This window comes from Leptonychotes weddellii, chromosome 7, assembly GCF_054177405.1.
Source record: "Leptonychotes weddellii isolate Sample4059 chromosome 7, ASM5417740v2, whole genome shotgun sequence".
Taxonomy (NCBI): Eukaryota; Metazoa; Chordata; class Mammalia; order Carnivora; family Phocidae; genus Leptonychotes; species Leptonychotes weddellii.
Genome location: NC_138375.1, coordinates 26,187,570 through 26,211,157, shown reverse-complemented (window position 1 = coordinate 26,211,157; position 23,588 = coordinate 26,187,570). Strand labels below are relative to the sequence as shown.

General features: G+C 39.9%; 1 protein-coding gene across 6 annotated transcripts in view; it reads left to right on the top strand.

Moving 5' to 3' along the window:
- Positions 1-23,588, top strand: part of RANBP3L (RAN binding protein 3 like) — a 275,898-nt gene that overhangs the window by 393 nt on the left and 251,917 nt on the right. For 2 of the 6 annotated variants that reach the window (XM_081826020.1, XM_081826030.1), the window contains exon 1: positions 21,015-21,156. Coding sequence is in view for 2 of the 6 variants with exons in the window: in XM_081826027.1 (XP_081682153.1) it covers positions 21,085-21,156 (72 nt within the window). In the remaining 4 variants the exon portion in view is untranslated. Of the gene's footprint in view, positions 1-253; positions 474-21,014; positions 21,157-23,588 lie in introns of those variants that run through there. The other 4 variants (XM_081826027.1, XM_081826018.1, XM_081826021.1 and 1 more) reach the window with 3 other exon arrangements.

Below are 23,588 nucleotides of genomic sequence, written 5' to 3'. Positions count from 1 at the left end.
AAAAAGAAAAAAGAAAGAATTTTAGTTTCTCATCTTTTTCCAAAAGAAGTTCCTTGTAGGTTTTATTAAAGATAAATAGAAAAGAAAGTAAAGAACATTAAAAGGAAGGCCTACCATCTGTTATTTCTTCTGGAAAGTCAGTCCTAAACTTCTCCTCACCCTCCTCCCCACCCTCCTCGTCATCCTCCAATCCTTGAAAAGTTGATTGCCTCCTATGTGTTCCCAGGGCTCCCTAGGCTTAACTCTCTAGAGTGATCACCACTCTGTTCCGCAACTTTCCCTTTCTAGACTGTGGGCTCTTTGAGAGCAGAGCCTGTGTATACAACCACTGCATACTCAGTACAGAAGGTCCTCAGTGAAGAGTTGCTGCATGAATAAATGACAACACGGCCACACATATAAGAGATTACATCGATCCATCTCTAATCCTAAAACTTGGAGAAAGGACATCAATTAACATCAAACTTTAAAAGGTAGGGAAAAAAGCCAATGAATTTCTTTTTCAGTCATTACAATGTAAAATGGATCCAAGTGGGGCAACTCTAATTGAATGAGTGGGAGGTGGGTGTCATGGTCTATTTCAGTGTCCCCCTTTTCTCTTCCTCAGGTAGGCCCTGAGGCACGTCATCAATCCATGGATTCCATCCATCGTCCTTGAAAACAAGGATGAATGATGAAGTCAGGTTGACCTCTGCCATTGTTCCTTAGGGCCAGGTCCAGATTTAGAACTTGGGTTCCCCATTCTTGCTCCCATGTGTTTTCAGTCACTAAACCACATGTTTCTCCCCTCCCAATTTTGAATGTCATCTGTAGGATGAGGTTGGACTACATTATTTTTCTCAGGTTGCTTTCCCTATTAACTTTCTATGATTCTAGATCGTGTCATGCTGAAAATGGGCTTGCCTTATCCACTTCTGCCTATTTAGTTAAAGACACAAATTTTTATATGCTCTCAATGATTAATGGCTTCTCATTAGATTTCTCTGCCACAAATTAAACACAAACACATAAACAGTCACCAAAGGAAGCTCATTGAAGGGCACGGGTTTTATGAAGCACAGCGATGACATGAATCTTTTATAACTGTTTGCTGGTATAGAATCATAATTACAGCAATCAAGAGAGATACACATCTTTTGTAAGGAAAAGAAAGTAATTATAATTTAAAAGCACAGAGCTCAAAGTTGCCATCACAAAAACGACTATTATAGCAACTATTTCGCGTTTGGACATTTTTTTGGCAGGAAGTCTGGGCATTGTTTATTGTGAGTCAGAAACAGGCACTGAGAAAATATGCAAATTTCTTAAGCAAGAGAAAATGCAGCTTTGAGTTGAGAAAACAGGGTGAATGGTGGAAACTGTCTGGGCCTGAACACAAATCAACCTTAGCTGCTGAAATCACTTTTGGTCATTGGATGCTGTTATAGCAATCTGCGGTAAGGTCAAAATAAAGTTATTTTATGCTTTAAAACATACATTCAAGATTAGTGCTGTGCGCCTGAGTCAAAGTCTATCTTCTGCTAATGCTGTGTCTATGGATTGATTCTGAGTAGAATGACCAGGGAAGAAAGCCACTGGAATGCTCATGGATGCCATTTTCCTCGGCCAGGCAGGGGAACTGTTGTCACCTGGTGAGACAGTTCACTTATGGGTCACAGAAGAGGCGAAGGCAAGCCTCCTTCCTCACCCAGCTGCTTCCTCACACAAGATCACACCTGCTGAAGTGAAATGAACTCAGGGTGACCAGTTCATTCCTGTCAGCTGGTCTCAGTTGTGAAAAGGTGTTTCTATTAGAACTGCATTAAGTCCAGTCAGTTCTTAAAAAAAAAAAAACTCTTAATATCAACAGGTGAAATGAAGGGAGATAATATGGCATTGGAGAAAAATACATTAAAACTGGGTTCGGGGTGTGTAAACCTTGGCAAATATTGTGGCCCTCCCCTCCAAATGAAAGGTGAGACAAGCACTGTGTTTCAAAAATATTTTTAACCCTTTGTTCAAATAAAATCTCTGTGATGAAACCAACAGCAATGTGGCACATCAAGGATAAGCCATTAGGTTTGCCCTTCCTCTGGCTTCCCCTTCCCCTTTCCTCCCCTCCACTGCCAGCATCTGGGCCCCGAGTGGGTTCCCAGGGTCAGATATGCAAATGACTGAATCGGTAACTCAAAGTACTCAAATTCTAAGAATAACGCTCTCATAAGCTGGAATAACCTCCGAGGAAAAAACAAAAGACATAAACTCTAAGAACCCAAGTTTTAGTGATGCCTCAATTAATAAATCTTAAAGAGGCTGACTCTTTCTAGTAAATTCCACGATACTTAAGATGTGTGGGCTTATGTGTTTCAGGTCTCAGGCTTAGGTCTAGGGCGTTGAGTGGTGATGAGACAGACTGGACTGAGGGGCTGGTCATATTTTTTATGGCCTTGTGACCTAGCTAAGCCCCGGGACAGATGTGAGAAATGAAGCACAGCAAAACAAATGGTTTGCCCCAAATCAACCAAGTGAAAATCAGAGTCAAGACTAGAACCCAGTGTTCACTCTCAGTTCCAATCATTTTCAGAGAAACATGTTGTCCTATAATCCCAATTACATTCAGTGAAAGCTTTGTGTGATTTGATTCATTCATGAGGCCAATGTTGTAAAATCCAATATTATAAATCTGTGTTTTCCAATATGGAAGCCACCAGCTACATATAGCTATTGAGCACTTGAATGCAGCTAGTGCAAACTGAGATGTGCTGTAAGGGTAAACTATACATTGAGTTTTGAAAACTTGATCCAAAAAATAGTAAAGTATCTCATTAATAATTATATTAATTACACACTGTAATGATAATATTTTAGGTATTGGGTTAAATAAAATATATTAAACATACTAAAATCAATTTATCTGTTCTTTTTGTTTCTTTTAATGTGACTAGTAGAAAATTTTAAGTTACATATGTGACTCACATTCTATTTATATTGGGCAGCACTGTTATAAAATGGTTATTCTTTATAGAGGAGTTTTTGTTCTTTATAGAGGAGTCCTTGGAATTGGCAGAGCTGGCAAAATCTCTTCTCTAGCCCATTATCTCCCAATTTATTTAAATAGATTAATGTAAGGTGAGAATATTCGGTCTCTGCTAGTGGTAATACTACTACTAATAAAAATAGCTACCATTAGTTGAGTCTTTTCTACATGCCAGGTACTGTGCCAAGTGCTTTACATTTGCTTCATTTACTTGTCACAACAACCCTATTGTCACTAAGTTTTATTATTCCCACTTTACCAATGAAGGAATTGAGGTTCAGAGAGAATTAGCAACTAGCCAAGGTCATAAGCTGGTTAAGTGGTTGTACTGGGTTTCCACCCCAGGCCACTCACATCCAGAGCTCGGGCACTTGAAGTCCACACAATTCCTCTTTGCCAGAACTAACATTCTCAATGAAAATACTGCCCTCAGAGTTCTACAAATTTCCACCATGTTTAAAGGCACTGGAGGGAAGGTGGGACACAGAGGGCCAAAATGGTTGCAGTCCTCAAGGTTATTACAATACAGTAGGGGAAAGCGAACGGGCAATGAAATATATGACAAAATAAAACCTGATGAGAGATTTAAAATGAATTTCTTTAGACAGGATGGGGATTAATTCCAGTTGTAGGGAAAAAGAGTTTCATGGAAGAGACAGCATTTCAGAAGGAACTCTGAAGATGAGGTTTCTCCCACAGTTAGGAATAGCTTGGGAGAGTCATTCCAGGTGGAACAAAGACACAGAGTGGTATGAGGGGACCAGCAAGGACTCCAGATGGGCTCTTACTACATGGCTAAAGGATATAGAAAAGACCAAAGAGATAGAGTATACCATGTTTTGGACAGGCAGAAAGGTGGGATGAAAGAAGAAATAACTTGCATACCTGGAGTTCTTGACAACGCGGTCAGAGCATTTCTTAGGTTGAAAAAAAGTCTAAGTGTGACTTTCAAAATCAAAGAGAGTTTTACACTAATGCATTTTGTAGAATGCTAAAGTCTTTTTTTCTAGAATCTGGTATAACAAGCAATACCATTACCACCAACAAAATCAGTCCCTAAGACCTTCCAAGAACTACCCAATCTTCACGAGCCAAAAGGAATATATCCATATGTAACAAAGACACCATAGGAGTGACCCCCTGGTGGCCAACACTCTTCCATATTCCAGGATCTCCATCAGCAGAGACAGAATGCCTTCTCATTCCCCAATCTCACCCCAATCCACACTCTGGTCAAAATCTTGGTTCTCTATTCCATTAGTGGAAGATGTGTCTTGGTGGCAACAGATTCACCCAGGAATAAACATTGCTAACATTTACGAAGCAGACAGAAAAAATTAGAAAAATGCAGCTTTCACCAGATGTAGAAGAGAGTGAATAATTTTATCAGGTAATTTGTTGGAGTCCCTTTTTAGATGTCTGCTATGTTTTTCAAATGTAATATATAAGATAGAATTCACTCCTCATGCCCTTGACATAGTGGCTGACGTTTCCCCTTCCTCTAGGGCTGCTTATACTTGTGTCTTTCCTCCACTAAATCTGACAGGACTCAGAATTTTTTCTGTTGGTTCTGTGTTCAAATTCTTCTGGACAATGCAGCCACCAGGTGAAACCTGTTGTTCTGGAGTAGTTTAGTGATTAAAATGTGGTCCCAATCTAATTCCAGCCTTGTGGGTTAAAATGTATGGGGATGGGATTAGAGAAAGGAGGCATGCTGAGGGGTAAATTTACCCCGGGTTAACTACCCTTTGCAGTTTTTACTTCGGACTCATCACCATTAGCCCAGCACTGGCAAATCTTACTCTTCCTGGGACTGGCCCTATTCCAGAAGGCATTTATTGTCAATCCTGGAGCTACCCTTCTGACATTCCTTTTATCCACCAGGAATATCTGGTTTTCCCAACTTCTTATCATAGAGAATTCATTGCTTCCTTGCTGGCCTTTTAGAACTGTTTTCTTGGGTCTTCTTGATGAGATTGCAGTCTTTGAGATATTGGGCTTTATGGAAGAAGCTCCTTCCTACAGGCTTGTCTTGAGCTGCTGAGAGCTGTCTAGAGATTTTATTTTTATTTTTTAAGATTTTATTTATTTATTTGACAGAGAGAGAGAGACAGTGAGAAAGGGAACACAAGCAAGGGGAGTGGGAGAAGGAGAAGCAGGCTTCCTGCTGAGCAGGGAGACTGATTTAGGGCTCTATCCCAGGACCCTGTGATCAGGACCTGAGCCGAAGGCAGACGCCTAAGGACTGAGCCACCCAGGTGCCCCTGTCTAGAGATTTTAAAATTCACATTGACTGCCTGATGTGATTTGTGTGATTAGGGTGAGAAAGAGGAAAAGAACAAATGAGAGAGTGGACAAGGGCACAGATAATCTTCAAAAGGATAGAGACAGGCTATGGCCAAAGCTGGGATTCTGTTTCTCATTACAAAGACTGTGTAGACTGGAAGAAGGCTCCTTCCTGATCTTTCTCTTGAGGTTGATGTAACATTTTCAGATTCCTCAGCTCCACCAGCGTGGGCCCTACAGATTTTTTCTCTTATTCTAGTGCCCCTTAAGTCTTGTATTGAGCTTGCTCTTGTTGACACATTTAAATAAATTTTTTTTCTCTTTAAAATGTTTAAAGACTTGGGTCCTCAAAATATCTTCTCTTCACAAAAGAGTAAAATAAATAAAGTTCTTAGTGTTGCCTTTCTACACTGCCTCACATTCTCAGCCTTCTCTCCCATTCAGATGCTTGTTCACTCTTCATGCAACAAACATTAATTGAGTCCCTACTCAGTGCCCAGCACTATAAAGTTGTGAAAAAAGGAGAAGAGTTTTGGCTCTCATGGAGCTTACGTTCTGGTTGGGAGGAGACAGACCCTGTACAAATAATTGCTCATTGCTTCTGGAAAGGGCTTTGGACCTCACACTGAGTGGGATAGGAAGCCATTGTAGGGCTTAGCTCCACGCAGAGGAGTGGAATGCCTTTAAAAAGGCTGACTCTGGCTGCTACATGGAGAGTGGTTAGCAGTATGGAGACTAGGTAGAAAGCTATTGGAAGAGCCCAATGAGAGATGATGGTGGCTTAGATTAAGGTCACTGACCAGAGAGGTGGTGAGACGTGGTCCCATTTGGGGATGTATCTTGAAAGAAGAACTGTCAGGATTTAATGACAAATTGGACAAAGGGTATGAAAGAAAGAGAGTAGGGAAGGATGGAACTAAGGTTTTAGGCTTGAGTAAGCAGGTAATTAGAGTTTAACTGAAACAGGGTGGAGAGCCTAAGGTTCAGGGTAGGTGTAAGTGAACGAAGAGTCCTATTTTGGATCCTCTCAGATCTCCAAATGGAGCTGTCCAGGCGGCAATGGCATCTGAGAGAGAGAGAGAGAGAAAGATGGAACTCCACATTTGGGACTTGTCACACACATGGAATTAAGAGCTTCAGTTCTGTATAAACATGCCAAGAGAGTGCGTGAGAGTGCATGAAGACAGAGAAGATTCATAACTGAAATGGAATGGAATAACTAAGAATTGAATAGTTGAGGTTATTTTGTTTAACATTATATGTGCTAGTACACCAAACACTACTACAAAGGCTAGAATTATATCTAATGGAATCTCTATTTTTCTGCCTCATATTGTTAGCCAAATTTTTACAAGCATTTAATGCTTCAAAAAGGATGACACCAAGGTTTTTGGCCTGAGAAACTGGAAGACTGTAGTCGTAATTGACTGATTTGGGGAAGATCCAGAATAGATTTCTGTGGGGTGTGGTCAGGGCAAGAAATCAAAACTTGAGATAATCAAATGGAGATGTTGAATAGGCTGTTAGATATAAAAGAAGGAATTCAGGGGAAAGGTCTGGCTTGAGATTAAATTTGGTATAATCAACATCTAGATAGGGCTTAAAGCTATTGTACATTTCAACAGATGTCATCTCCAGGAGTGTGAATGTAGCTAGAGAAAAGATAATCAAGGACTGGCCCTGTGGGCTCTCCAGTGTCTAGAAATGGAAAACATATGGAGAAATCGGAAGAGAGACAGTGAGGTAAGGGAGGAAAAAACAGAAGTGTTGTCTAATATACTAAATTACCTTAAACATTACAAATACTTACAATATCATATAGTCACAAATTTTTTCCAAACTTAACACAAGTAGGGGCACCTGGGTGGCTCAGTCATTTAAGCACCTGCCTTGGGCTCAGGTCATGATCCCAGGGTGGGATCGAGTCCCATATAGGTCTCCCTGCTTCTCCCTCTGCCTGCTCTGCCTGCCCCTCGCCCTGCTTGTGCTCTCTCTCTGACAAATAAAAATCTTTTAAAAAAACCAAAAACTTAACACAGGTATATCAGGGCTCCTGGATGGCTCAGTTGGTTAAGTGTGCGAATCTTGATTTCAGCTCAGGTCAAGATCTCAGGGTGGTGAGATAGAGCCCCGCATCCAGCCTCTGTGCTGGGTATGGAGTCTGCTTGGGATTCTGTCTCCCTCTCCCGCTGCCCCTCACCCTCCCTCTCTAAAACAACAACAACAACAACAACAAACCAACTTAACACAAGTGTAGAGTCCAAATAATTTGTCATCCAAATAAGTTCAAGGTTGCTTTCCCAAAGGAATATTTTGGAATTATGTTTGCAGCTATACATTTCAAGCTAATCAGTGTTGCACACTGACCAGAAATCTTGGCAGGGTATGATATTGAAACTGCAGACATCACGGCGTAGCTTCTCAACCCTCGACTGCCATGCTGAGGTGCTCTTTAGAGTCTCTCCCTCATGAGTTTAGAGGGTAGAGGGTGGGGTGGTCACATAACTCAACTCCCAGGGGCTGAGTTTCTTTATCTAACACTCAAGTCAGGCTGGAGTCTTTAAGCTACCGTAGGGGAGCTAGAGCACTTGATTGGACTCTGCATTTCTTTATCTTTTACAGTTATGTCAAGGTCTTTTCGCTGGAATTCTGAACCTAGGGTTTGAAGAGCCTTCCAAAGGGTCTTCTGGGGATAGAACCCAGGGATCTGTGAACTTGGATGGGAAAAAAAAAAATCACATCTTTATTTTCATTAACTTTGAATTGAAATTCAGCAGTTTCTTCAATTATGAACGTAGGCAACAGATCACATTCGTATCAGTTGTACCCTGACTTTGATACCAAAAGTAAACACAGATATTATCACATTGCCCTACAATGATTTCAGATATCTTAAAATGTTATCTATGCTCCTCACGATTTCAAAATTGCATAGTTATTAGACCAGACACTATGTCTTCTTTTTGTTGGTAAAAAAGCACAAATACATATAATTGTATTTCAATATAATTGGTTCCCTTTGTAATCTTTTGCAGTTTATTTATGTACTTACAATTTTTATTTTATTTTGAGGAGAGACTTTATTATACCACCAATGGGGACAATGGTGCAGAGAGGTGGAGAAACTCTGGTGTCTCTGAATCTGTGTCTTAGCATTCTTTCCATATACTTCTCACTTCTTGGCATCACATGACTTAGAGATAGTATAATCATCTTCTACTGGGTACCTTGGGAATTTGGTCAATGACATTATTTTTGTTCACAGTATCTTTTCTCCTCTGAGGTTTTAAATTTTAGGTAGTACAGTCTACTATTTTTACTTTTTTCTCTACGGCTTCCAGGTTTTGAGTATTTCTTGGAAAGATCTTCCCCACTCCAAAGTTATAAAAGTACTGTATTATATTCTCCAATATTTTCTTCCAACATTTTAATATGGTTTTTGTTTTGTTTTTTATCTAGCACTTTAATCCCATTGGAATTTGTTTTTATGTCTGGTATGATGTGTGGAACAGAATAAAGGAAATCTCACTGAAAACAGAGTTGGGAGGCCCAGAGAGCGAGCTCTCATGCCCTACCACTTGTTGTCAGTTGCAGACCCCAACAGGAAGAGGCCTCCTTTCTTTCCAACTCCAGCAGAAGGAAAAAAAATTTCTCTTCACCCAGCAACAAGCTCAGCCAATGAGAAACTGTCACCACCCTAGACTTTGGCTTTCCTCTAATGGACTTCCATTCAAAACAGCACCTCCCAACCTTCGCTTTTTCTCTGTAAAGTAACTTTCTTCTCCTTTTACCTCGGACTTGCCTATGGTTTGCCATGGCTTACATGTTCTTCCCAAATAAATCCATTTTGGTGGTAAAATAACTGGCTGTTTTACCTTTAAGGTCAATAACTTTAATTTGTTCTCCTAAAATGATAATGAATATTCCAAAACCATTTATTGAATAGTCAATCTTGTCCTCATGTACCATTTTTTAGAAGCTTTGCTGAATTACAATTGATACACAATAAACTCTACATATTAAAAAGATACAATTGGATACATTTTGACATATGTATACACCCATGAAACCATTACCACAACCAAGATAGTGAACTACTCTTATTTCTTAATATCTTCAATTTTACTTATTTATCTTTTGAATAGTCAACATATTCACATGGTTGAAAATGTAAAGACATAAAATGTTTTATTATAAAATGTTTCATTACTCATACCCAATCCCAGCCTTGATTGTTCATTTCCTTCTCTAGAGGCAATCAATGTCTTTAGTTTCCTTTATATCCTTATAGAGATGTTTATTTATACACATATTTATTTTTTAAATTAAATAAATTTTTTGGGTAAACCCAACATGGGGCTTGAACTTACCACCCTGAGATCAAGAGAGGCCTGCTCTACTGATTGAGCAATTATATATGTAGCAATTATACCTCAGAAAAGTTGCTGAAAATATGGTAAATGAGGAAAAGATTGACTACCCAAAACCAGAAATATTTGTGCACATATAAGCAAATACATATACTATACACACACAAAATAGTGTATAATACACATTGTTTCTCTCCTTCCTATTTTTCCCTAATATATTTTGGACATCACTCCATACCTATATTTAAAAAAATTCATTCTCTTTTACTTCTTAGAATTCTATTGTATATATATATATATATATATATATATATACTCAACAAATATTTATTGAAAACATACTATATGTGAAGCACTTTTCTAAGCTCTGATATATTAATGAAAAAAACAAATTCTTTCCCTCATAGAGGTTATATTCTAATGAGATCTATCATAATTTATATAATCAGTTCCCTGATAATGAATATTTAGATGGTTTTCAATCTTTTGCTCCTATAAACAGTGCTGCTGTGAATACCTTGTATATGTCATTTTACACATGTGCAATATATTGAAAGAATACAATTCTAGAAGAGGAATTTCTGGGTAAAAGTGTATGTACATTTGTAATTGATATGATCAAAGTACTCTTGGTAGAGGATTATCAGGTCATAACTCCCACCAATGTTGTATCGATGGTGCTGGTTCTCCATGTACTGTTCTATGTAGATTTTTATTTTTGCCAATTTAATAGGCAAAAAAATGACAAGTCATTGTAGAGTTATTATATGTTTCTTCTGATTAACGATACTGGGTGTTTTTTCATATATTTAAGAATCATTTCATATTTTTTTTCCTTTTTACCTAATTAGTTGTTAGTCTTTTCTTGCCGATTTATAGAATGTATGTATTAGGAAATTTTGGCTTTTCTTCTGTGATTTAAATTTCTAATATTTTGACCAGTTTGTCATTTATCTTTTGATTATGGTTATTATGGATTTTGCTATACATAAATTCTGATTTTTATAAAATTGAAATGATCAATCTTTCCCTTTGTGGCTTATGGGAGGTTTTTATGGTACTTAGAAAAATTTTCCCCACTGAAGGATTATAAAAAACTGCAATGATTTCTTCTTGAATTTTTATTATTTTGTTCTTTGAATTTATTTAATCTACCTGAAATTATTTTTTTTCCATATGGCTGTCCCAACACAACTTATTAAATAATCTTTCTTTTCTCCATTGATTTAAAATGTCATCTTTATAACTACTAAATTTCCACATATATTTCCTGCCTTTCTGCTCTGATCCATTGATCTGTCTGCATATTCAATGTGACAATACCACAGTTTTAATTACTGTAGCTTTATAATATAAAACCCTTTTCTTTTTTACTACTCTTGTTTTTCACAATTGTCTCAGCTATTCTTGCTTATTTCCATGTATACTTTAAAATCAGCTTACATATTCCAATATCTAATTATTTTATCGGGATTTCCCAGGAGCTCAAAATATAGCATTTCTCTTCTCTGTCCATGTTTTGAACAAATTGAGAAAAAAGGTAAAGAGTTAGGCAGATGGGAAATAAAAATACAACCTTTATTAGAGACCAAGGCTGAGCTGGTTAGCTAAGTATACTTCTAAACAGGCTTGTGAGCTGAACCTCAGAGCTAGGCAGATACTTTGAGTGAGAGGTAACCTTCTTAGGTAGGAGCATTTGGAACCAATGCTCCTTGTAGTCTGCCCACTTCCAAAAAAAAAAAAAAGGAATGAATCAAGGAGGTCGATTTTATTCTTCCCAAATTTGTCAGAAGACAAGGAGGAGTGAGTAAAGGGTTGGAAAGACGCCTTAAAATTTACACACACACCCCCCACCCCCCCGCCATGGGAAAGGAAACTGAAGTTTCCCTTCTAATAATTTGATGCTGGTAGGAGTAAATTATTACCCCCCTTTTTAAGATGAGAGACATAATACACAGAGATGTTAAGAAGTGATGCAGACACCTTCATCTTCTAGCTCGGTTCATTCCATAGGCAAAGACTTTCTTACCTTTGACAAATCCCCTACACTATTTATTTTGAAATATTCTCTCACCCCAACATAAACATGAGAGAAATGATAAAGATAAATTTCTCCCTTGATTTTTTTTAAATTCATTAAAATGATTTGAAATGATCTTTAATATCATCTCACAGACAAATTATCCTCAATTCAAACTTCAATGGCTTCCAGCTGCCATTTCACACCAAGCTCAACTTTCCCCAGTGGGACTTGTTCTAGGACAGCATCACCTACCTTTCTTGGCACCCGGTTTGGCTCTGTCTGACTCTCTCATCTCCGATTAAGTAACCCCAAAGTGATGCCAACCTGCGTGCCTAGTTCCCTCTGCATGAGGTGTTTTCTAGACTTGACGGTGTCTACGGGATTACTGCTATGGATCTAAAACTGGGAGAGGAAGACCCAGCACCTTTTCTGATTTGCTAAACTTGAAGCTAGAATGATCCAAGGCTAATTATCTACCCTACACCTGTTCTACTACCCCATGAGATCTGGCTGCACTAAAACGGACCTGTCTTTTGGAGGAACGTGTATCTTCAAGGATCCCTGAGCTCCTCCTAATCTACACGTTCCTCTAGGTGTAGATCCCCCTTAGCCCTCCAACTCTTGCGCTCCACCCTGTGACACATGACTCTGTGGAATTCCAGGGCAGGAGGCTTTATTCCCAGACATATGCTCTGAAACAAAATAATGCTTTTATATCGCTGTTAATATGGCAGGTGCCCACAGGAAGAGAAAGAATAATCTTAACTGTATGTCATTACTGGAATCAAAAGAGTGAATTTATTGTTGAATGTGCTGATGGAAAGGAATTCAGCTTTATTGCATAACCTCCTAAAGAACTAATGCAAGTCATGATTACATCAGGCTTTTATGGTCTCTTTGTGTGTGTGTGTGGTTTTCTTTCCGTGTCTTTCTTTCTTTCTTTTTAGTTTTAAAAATCATTCTCTATCTTTGTGCTACCAAGTTCAAACACACTCCACTTAAGAGCTTGTTAATGTTCATCACAGCATCTGTGTTGTATTTTGGGCGGTCCATGGAACTTAATTAGAAAGAAAGTTGGCTCTAATTTCTCTTTTAGTACCCCCCACTTGAAAAAATAAAGACTGGTTGTTTGAAGATCCTTTAAAAAATTATTCTTTAGTTTCCTCTTGATTTGTGTTTATTGCTCAAAGTCTTCCCAGGGGAGGACTGGAAGCAACTGTAGGACAGTTCAGGCGTTCTGTTCTATTCCTTTTCTACCGAAGGGCTCCAGATAACAGCCTTGAAGAAGGGAACACATTCAGGCCTCACAGCAGGATGTCAGTACTTTATAATAACCTCTCCCACAGCCTGAAGCTCCCAGCACTATTCACTTTGTACGAGTACCCTTAACCCAGCACAAAGGAAGACTTTGAAAGTCCCTGGACCCCACATCCCTGCTGAGAGCCTAGGATGCAGGATACTCCACAGCAGTCTTCAAAAAGCCCCCTAATTTTATTTCCATCTCTGATTTCTGGGCCAGAGTCTTCTGCTTGAATGAGGGGGAGGACAGCTGTGTAAATAAATATAGATGACTGCAACAAGCTGAATGCTTCCCCCAGCTGCCTGCTATACTCATATAGGCTCTCCCCTGACTGTGTAGGATGGGTAAAGCCATGGACCAAAAGTGCCGTAGTATATGGTATTCTTCAGGGAGGAAACTGGTGTTAAGCACCCGGGAGAGTGTTCTGTATGAAATAGGGATGCTGGGCTGCCCGGTAAGCAGAAACAGTTAACTGAATCCTATTATTGTACTTAGGAACTTTCAAAAAGCCTGAAAACCAATCAATCATTCATCCAGCAAACATTTGTTGAGTATCTACTACATGCAAAGCATGTTTCTAAGTGTTTATGGGGACACTTGGCAAACCTCAGTGAGGTCTGTCTGTGCCCTTAAGCCTGTGGGTCAAAGCCAAGGGATAAGTAGTGATTAAAAGTATAGTTTCTGAAGTCAACTGCCTGAGGCTTGAGTTCTAACTCCATTGTCTCCTCACCCTGTGGCCTTGGGCAACTGGCAAACCCTTTCTGAGCTTCAGTTTCTTTATCCCTAATACTATTTTCCATATAATATCATTGTGAGGATTAAATGATATAATGCACAGGGTCTGCCCTGCAATAAACTTGCAATATAAAGATTAGCTATCCTATTAGATAGGGCATAGACTAAGCGACTATAGACAAAAAAACCCCACCCCAAATTCAGCAGCAGAGCAAAATAGAGGTTTATTTCTCTGTCTAAAGTCAGGCGGTCTGGGGCTCTAGGGGTATCTCTGTCATTTTCAACATGTGGCTTCATCTCTAAGGCCAAGATGGTGGCTCCAGCCCTTACCACATCCCTGCCAGCAAGAAAAGGAGCGGGCCAGGGGAGAGCATGCTTATTCCTTTTAAAGGTACCACCCAGACTTGGCACATGCTGTTTCTTGTTACATTCTGTTTGCCAGAACTTAGTCATGTGATTGTGTCAAGCTGCATTAGAAGGGTGGGAATGGCAATGTCTAGCTAGCCTTGTGTTCAGCTACAACTCTTCACTGCGGGTGTGTGAGACGGGGGGCCGCGAACCATCCTAGCCACCGCCGTCTTTGTTAGCTGGCCGTAGGGCTAGTGACAGTTGTTGCCAGAGGAGCCTGGGAAGATCGTAGGAGGTAGACCCTTGGACACGTGGGTTAGGAAAAAAAAAAAAAAATCCAGTGGAGGGATAGAGAGCTCAGAGACATCAAAAAGGGGATTTGTTTAGAGTATATTGAGAAGTCTAGATTATCTGGAGTGTAGCATGCAATAACAGAAGTGTGTGGGAAGCCAAGCCAGAGCATAGGTTAGCAGCGGCTCATGAAGGGCCCGAGAAGTCATTTTAGTAAACCAGGGATAAGATTTTAAGGGCCTGCCCTGGGCTCTGGTGGTGGTGAGATTGTGAAGACAGAGCCAGCTGGGAGGCACTTTTGGAAATAGAAGCAACAGGATATGAGAACTGACTGAGTAAGGGTGTGAAGAAAATGGGTCAGGACAGCCCCCAGATTTTCAGCTTTGGTTTTCATCAGGACAGTGATGCCATTAAGAAGGACAGGGAAGCCAGGAAGAGGGGCAGAGAAGAGCTAGGGTAGGGTAAGATTTTGTAAGCAAGTGCAAGAAAGTTTCATGGTACTCTTATAATTATTTATTTTTTTGATAATTGTTTAATGTCTGTTCATTCCTTCACTAGTCTGTAAACTCACCTATAGCCGCAAAACAAATCATCTCAAACTTTGTGGCATGAAACTAGCAAGAAAGGTCATTTATTATTATTCTTTCATGGTTCTGAGGGTTGACTAGACTCAGCTGGGTGATTATCACTGAGTCTCTTATTCGGTTATAGGCAGACAAGGATGGGAGTTGGACTCATCTCAAAACCTCCAGTATCTGGTAGTTGATAGTGACTATCAGCTGAAACCTCAGCTGGGACTGTTGGCCAGAACATCTATATGTGACCTCTCTGTGTGGCCTGGGTTTCCTCATAGCATGATGACTGGGGTCCAAGAACGTGCATCCCAGAGAAAGCCATGGAGGAGTTGTATTGCCTTTTATCACTGTGTCACTCAGGGGCATTTCTACTGCATTCAGTTAATTCGAAGTGAGTTACTAAGGCCACTCATATTCTAGGGATTGATGGGGAGAATGTGAAAAATCTGTGGACTTGTTTTAAGCTCCCACAGTCTGTGAGGTCAGGGCCCGGACCCTGCCAGTTTTTTAAACCACTATATTGTCAATGCTTAGGAAAAAGTAGTATGTGGTGTGGTCAATGAAAGTTTGTTGAACAAGTGAATGAAGAGAAAAATCAAAGGGTTTCAGTGCCACAGATTATTCACGACAAAGACTAGGGAATATTGGCTCTTACTGTTTATTATTAGCGGGCCAGCTGTATGGCAACCATGTCTATGTGGGGGACTTGATTTTTGTCAGCAATCACTAACACCACTGGGGGAGCGAGAACATTATACTTAGGGGGCCATTGGCTCCTGAGTATGGCAAAAGTGGCTCTGAAAGGTTAAAAGATAAACTAAGGCATATTAAAAATTTTAAGAGTTTATTTGAGAAAAAATCTGCTCAAATGGGCAGCATTCAATCTAGCAGACAGAAAGGAGCTCCAAGGAGCTGTACAAAATGAAAGACTTTTAGGGGCAGAAGGGAGCAGGAACAAAGAAGTTCTGTGAAGCCAGAAAGCAGGTTGGTTATTGCAAAGTTTCTTTCCTTTAGGGAGCGGCCAGGTTCTGTCAGGTGGATTACCCAACTAATGCCGATCAGGTGATTCCTGATGGACTGAGTTAAGATTCCACTTTTCAGAGAGCACAAACTAGAATGCTCAGTTTGGTGGCATGGGGCATAGCATAAGCTTCTCCAGTCTGGTTTCTAAGTCAGACCTGGTCTCACCCTGAACCCAGTCCGGTTCCTAGTTGGACCCAGCTCCACCTGGACCAGTTTCTAAGTTGGAGCCAGTCTGACTCTGGCCGGTTTCCCAGCCAGCCCACCTCCAGACGCAAGGAAGCAGCCAGCTCAAGGGACTCCACAGGTATCTATGTTTGGTTGCTCTGTTGCTCCTGGGGACCCTTGGGGTCTCCTCGGTTCCCTCTTCTGATACTAAAACTGTTGAAAGATAAACCGAGGCATATTAAACATTTTAAGAGTTTGAGCAAAAATTGATTTAAATTGGGCAGCATGGGGTCCAGGGGATAGAAAAGAGTTTGGAGGAGCAGTACAAAATGAGAGACTTTTATAGGCAGAAGGGAGCAGGAACAAGGGAGTTATATGTAGCAAAAAAAACGGGTTGGTTATTGCGAAGTTACTTTCCTTTAGGGAGTGGCAGGGTTCTGGCAGACAGATTACCTAACTAGTGCTCATCAGGTGATTCCTGACTGAGTTAGATTGCATTTCTGGGAGAGCCCAAACTATAATAAAGTGAAATCTCAGTTTGGTGACCTGGGGCTTAGCACAATTATTCCGCTTTGGGCCTGTTGTCTTGTTTTTAACAGAGGCAACACCTGAACCGAATGCCTACACCTACTGATGTAGCAGTTTTTGTTTTTTTTTTCTGATGCATAACAAATTACCACAAATTTAGTGGCTTAAAACAACTCTCATTTATTAGCTCATATTTCTGTAAGCGAGAAGCCTTGGGTTCTCTGCTTTAGGGTCTTCTAAAACTCAAATCAAGGTGTTGGTCAGACTTCATTCTCCTCTAAAACTTAGGGCCCTCCTCCAAACTCATGAGGTTGTAGAAAATCTAGTTCCCTGTAGTTGTAATACTGAGGTCTCTGTTCCTTGCTGTCAGCTAAGGGTCACTCTCAGGGATAAGAGACTGCCTGCATTCCTTGCTGTGTGACACCCCCCCCCAATCCATCTTCAAAGCCAGCAATGGAGAATTTCTCTCTCATTGAATCCCTCTTTTTATGCTTCAAATCTCTCTGACATTCTGTCTCTGATCTCTAGACCCAGATTTAAAGGGCTAGTGTAATTAGGTCAGACTCACCTGGATGATCTCCCTGTTTTAAGGTCAACTGATTTGAGGACTTAATTACGCCTGAAATCAGTATTCGACTAACTAGGAGTTTGCAGTGTTAGTGTCTGAATAACTGGGAGGTACGTGTACACCAGGGGCTAGGAATCTTGGAGGCTATTTTAGAAGTCTGTTACCACAATGGGAAATTCCCCAAACATAGGAAGGTGTATAGATGGTTCCAATATTAGGAAAAAGAAAAAAACAACTTTACAAATGTCTACCACAGGAAGAAAGAGGACAAATGAAGACATAGGAAAACTAAAAGGTAAGCATCTGAGATTGAAGTTATGAATTCTACTAAGGAACTACAGATGGACAAAGGAGTGAGGAGCAGTGTTGAAAGCCAAGCTAAAGTTGGATGTAGAAAATGGCACTAGAAGCCCTTGATGTTCTTAATGAATTTCTTAAGCAATTAGCTGCAGCAGTGAGTAAAAAAAGATGAAGCTAGAGAAATTGAACGCAGGTGTTCACATAGTATGAGGATTGGCACAGCAAACAGCGTCGGTCATGGAAATAGAGGATCATGGTAAGAGCACTATTGCAGGAAAATAAGCTGGAGGTCTGAGTTCTCCTTATCTATAAGGGTTTTGCTCTACACCTCAGCAATTGCACTACTTATCCAAAGGGTACAAAAATAATGATTCGAAGGGGCACCTGCACCCCAATGTTTATAGCAGCAATGTCCATAATAGCCAAACGAGTGGAAAGAGCCCAGATGTCCACTGACAGATGAATGGATAAGGAAGGTGTGTTTTTTATACACACACACACACACACACACACACACACACACACACACAAAATGGAATATTACTCAGCCATCAAAAAGAATGAAATCTTGCCATTTGCAGCAATGTGGATGGAACTAGAGGGTACAATGCTAAGTAAAATAGGTCAATCAGAGAAAGACAAATACTGTATAATTTCACTCATATGTTGAGCTTAAGAAACAAAAGAGATGATCATAGGGGAAAGGAAGGAAAAAATAAAATAAAACAGAAGGAGGGAAACCATAAGAGACTCTTAACTCTAAGAAACAAACTGAGGGTTGCTAGAGGGGAGGTGGGTGGGGAATGGGGTAGCTGGGTGATGGGCATTAAGGAGGGCACATGATGTAATGAGCACTGGGTGTTTTATGCAACTGATGAATCACTAAATTTGACCCCTGAAACTAATAATACACTATATATTAACTAAATTGAATTTAAATAAAAAAATACAAGTAATTCAACTAGAAAAAAAGGAAGAGGTGAGGGTTTTGCAATGGATAATGTTCTACCCCTGGCACTGTAACATCTGTGACTCTATGGTGTGGCCACAGGGTCCTGCTGAGTGGGAAAGCAAGGAAATAATGCTAGTACAGATAAAGAATAGGGATTGGAAGTCATGATGAGGACAAAAGTTAAGGTCATTAGGATTTGATGGAATAAGAAAGTGTAAGGGTAAGAGAGTGAGGTAGAAGTTGATTTTATGCTACTTCCCATAAACTTTTAAAAGTTTATGGTAATATATGTCCTTTCCCCCATACCTTTCTTTGGTCTATTATTGTGGTAGATTTTACTTCTCTGTATGGTATAATCCTCACAGTACTTTTTTGTTTGTGTGTTTAAAGGTCAATTATCATTTAAAAACTTTAGCAAGTGAAAATAAATGTCTTTTATATTTATCTGTATATTTACCACTTACTGCACTATTCATTATTTTGTGTAAGTTTGAATTTCCATCTGATATTATTGTCCTTCAGCCTGAAGCACTTTTAAACATTTCTTTTCTTTCTTTTATTTATTTGACAGAGAGAAACACAGAGAGAGGGGGAACATAAGCAGGGGGGAGGGGGAGAGGGAGAAGCAGGCTTCCCTCGGAGCAGGGAGCCCGATGCAGGGCTGATGACCTGAGCCGAAGGCAGACGCTTAACAACTGAGTCACCCAGGCGTCCCCACTTTTAAACATTTCTTGAAGTGCATATTTTCTGGCAATGCATTCTCTCAGCTTTTGTTGTTTGTCGGAAGATATTTTTACTTCAACTTCATTTTTGAAGATTTTTTTTTTTTAATATAGAATTCTAGGCTTGTTCCCCCTTGGCCCCCAGGCCCTCTTTAAACCTTCAGAGATGTTGGCCCATTTTGTTCTAGCTTGCTTTGTTCATGATGAGACATAACTGATAATTTTTATTTTCTTGTGTATAATGGGCATTTTTCTCTTTTTTTGCTGCTTTTATAATCTTTCTCTTCATCATTGGGTTTTGGCAATTTTATTATGATGTGCCTTGGCATGGTTTTCTTTTTGTTTATTCTGTTGGGATTTGTTGGGTTTCTTGGATTTGTGAGTTTATATTTTCCATCAAAATTGGAAATATCTTGATCATTATTTCTTTAAAATTCCTTCCATACTCCAGGACTCCAATTACACATATATTAGACCACTTGATATTGTCCCATGTATCACTGATGCTCTAATAATTTTTTTAAGCCCCCTTTAACTTGTGCTTTATTTTAGGTAGTTTCTATTGCTCTTTTTTTAAAGTTTACTGGGCTTTTTTTTTTTTTTAAAGATTTCTTTATTTACTTGACAGAGAGAGACACAGCAAGAGAGGGAACACAAGCAGGGGGAGTGGGAGAGGGAGAAGCATGTTTCCTGGGAGCAGGGAGCCTGATGCGGGGCTTGATCCCAGGACCCTGGGATCATAACCTGAGCTGAAGGCAGACGCTTAATGACTGAGCCACCCAGGGGCCCCTACTGGCCATTTCTTCTGTAGTGTTCATCAGCTGTTAATCTCATTCAGTAAATTTTTCATTTTGGATATTGCATTTTTCATTTCTAGAAGTGCCATTAGGTTCTTTTCTGATATATTCTGTTTTTCTAATCATTATGTTTATGCTTTTCTTTAGATCCTTGAGCATATTTGTGATATTTTAAACAGTTTTTAAATCCATCATCCACTAATTCCATAATTTCTGTCATTTTTGGAGTATATTTCTATGATTAATTTTTCTCCTAATTATGGGTCATATTTCCTTGTTTCTCTGAATATTTAGTGGTTTTTGTTTGGATGCTAGACAGTGCATTTAAGTGTCTGGATCTCTTTATCTTCCTTAAATGGAAGAGCAGATAGATTTGTTCTGTCATGTAATTAATTTACTTGGGGATCAACTTCATCATTTTGAGACTTGTTTTTAAGGTTTTGTTAAGGCAAATATAGAGCACCTTTACTCTAGGATTAGTCTGGCCCTAACTCTATGGCCTGCCTTTTATGGGGTCTTCAGTGGAAAAAAAAAATCTTGTTAATCAGTGAAGTTTCTATTTTTCTTTGATTGGTCTCATGTAGTATTACCCTGTGCATGCACAAAGTTAGTATTCAGTCAAATACTCAAAGAGACCCCTGTGCAGAGTTCTAAAGCTATATCTCTGTCTTCAATGCCCTGCAAATTTCAGCCACCTCATCTTACATAAACTTCACAGAAAAGATCTCTTCCACTCAGTAAGAACACTGTGCTCTGCTTGTTTTCCACTTCCATGACCTGGAGTCTGGTAAATGCCTTCAGAGAAAAATATCATAGAAGTCATCATCAGAATCATTTTATTTGTTTACCTTCTCTCGGGGGTTACAGTTCTCTGATGCTGGTTTCCCACTGTCTCAAAATAGTTGTTTCACACATATTTCCCAGTGAAGAAAATAGGCAAGGGACTCTTGTGTCTACCTCTGACCTTCTTGGCCTCTTCCATCATACCCCTTGTGCAATATGTGAAATTCTGTGTACAGGGGTTGAATGAGTTCTTGGAGTTAAGAGATCTGAGGTGGTGCTGGTTTCTTACTCTCCAATTAAAAATGCAGCATAGAAGAGGAGACTTCAGCATTTCTCATTCAGAGTGCTTCTGGGGAAATTATGAACTGGTTAAGGTAGGTGTTTGGGTGGTTGGTAATATGAGGCAAGCAGCAGCTATCTCCCTCCTCTAGGTCCTTCCTGAGTTGGGAAGACTCTCATTGATAAAGGCAGGACCTGAGCTAGAGCTTGGGGGGTGGGCTTGGAGGAGGTGGGAGCAGGGTGTAGGCAGCAAGGGGGAAAGTCCCTTGGGGGCTCAAACTCTCTGACTTTCCCCCTTGCTTTTTTTAAGGGATCCCCCTTCTTTTTCTCTCCCCCAAATTCTGATTATGTATTGCCATTTCCCTGAGAGCAATACAAAAAAAAAAACCCAAAAGCCAAGAAACCCCAACTTTTATTGTGCCTTAAAATAAATGAAGAAGACAAGTAAGAGAAATATTTACTCATTGTAGAACATGTGAAAAATACTGAGCATCCTCAGAAAACTGCCTTAGATGGTGTTTCCTTTTAATAAAGTAGTTGGTTGAAATAATATGATGCATGAAGTTGTACATCCAATCTTTAAAACCTACCATTCTAATCATTTTTCTAAAATTTCTAGCTCTGCTTTTACTTGTTGTGTTGGCATGGATGAGTTACTTAACCTCTGTGAACCTCAGTATGCTCATTTGTAAAATGGAGATAACAGTTGTACCTCCTTCAGAGATTGCTATCAGGACTAAATTAGAGAGTATATGTCAAACTCTTAGCTAGTACTTGATTTATGGTAAGCACTCATTAACTGTTAGCTAATACTTTTTCATGTCATGCAGGAATTCATTATATTATCAAAGTATGACTTTTCAGTGAGTCTGTATTATGTCATTGTATAACGGCATCATGACTTATTTAACTGTTGCCCTATTTTGGACATTTATTTGGGGTCAAATTTTTGCTCTTTCAATAATTTTGTGATGAAAGGCCCTTGAATATACAACTGTCTACCGTTCGTGTGAAGGTAAATCCCTGGAAGTGGGAGGAATAGTTGGGGGAAAAGGAAACAGAACATCAGTGGAGGTAGTTTCCTTCATCCATCTCAGCTCAGACTCCTCACATAAAGCCTCAAAGGACAGCAGCTTGGGAATGGCTTCTAGAGGAGCCTGGGCTGAAGGAGAAAGGAAGGTCCTTTGGAAGATTTCTGTCTTTCCTCCTTTTTGTTTCAAATTCTCAGAGGGTTGGGACTCACTGAACTGGGGAGACCTGAAGTCTATATCCAGCTCACTGGCCAAGTATGTGACTTTGGGCATCACTCAATTTTCCTGGGCTGCTTCTTGGGTAAAATGGAGGAGTTGGGCTTCACTTCTAAAGTTCCTTTAAATGCTGGCATCCTACAGATCTAGACTCTGATGACCTCATATCCAATATCAACTTACCCCACTTCCTATTTCAAGTGGAGAATTTAGTTCGTGCAATCTTCAGTTCATTCATTGATTCAGGAAGCATTTATCCAGCTCCTACCATTCATCCCTCACAGAGGTGAATTACATGGTCTCCAGTCCTTGAGGAACTCCCACTCTAGTAGGGAAATAGGACAAGGAAAAAATTATACTGACACACTGTGATAATTGCTATAATAGACGCTATTACTGAATCCCATGGAAGGACAAAAGAGGAGATACGTGTTTTGTTTTTAATAGTGCTGATTGGGTGGGTCAGATGAGGACTGGATCACCTAGGAAAACAGGCAAGCTATCTCTAATCCCCTTTATGTATGAGCCTGATTCTGAGTTTTAATGAAAGCTTTCCTGATATGAGACCATTGTCTGTCTTAAAACATCTCCATAAGGCAAATATTGTTGAGAAACTCCAAGATGAGAGAAAGAAAGTTGACTATAGAGATGAGCAAGACATTGTCTTTACCTCCTAAATAGTGATGAGAAAAGGCAGCCATGGAAGTAATCAGTATGGAAAGTAAGTGTGGAAGTAATAAAAATCAGCTATGGATGGAGCGATTTTATTCCTGAGAGATCTGGGGTAACTGTTCTTTCTGGTTTGGTGGAAAGAATGCTGGCTTTGGAGTTGGAGTGGCCAAGTAGCTCCAGGGTCTAGGACAAGTTGCCTGATAGCGGTGAGCATCAGTAAACAGAGCCGGGAACACTTACCTGGAGATAATGCATGTAGATCTGGGGTGTATATCAGACACTGAAGAAGATGGTCCTTTCTTCCTGCCTCTGGTTACTAATCTTTTAGAGTCTTTGTTTACACATCCTAACGGTGTGAATAGTATTTTTCCCTGAAGGAGTATAGATGAAGTAATGAGTACGGGGGCATTTGGCACATGCCAGAGCATTACTGTGGTTCTATAAGAAGGATGTGAACTGGAATCTTAAGGAACAGACTTACCCAGTAGACTTTTTAAGGAAGATTTTGGCATTCACCAGGGAGTCGTGCTCACTGGCAGAAGGGCACCGTCCAGGTGCAGTTGTTGGAACAGGGCCTGATGCTGCGTGCTAGTGGTGAAAGCTCTCAC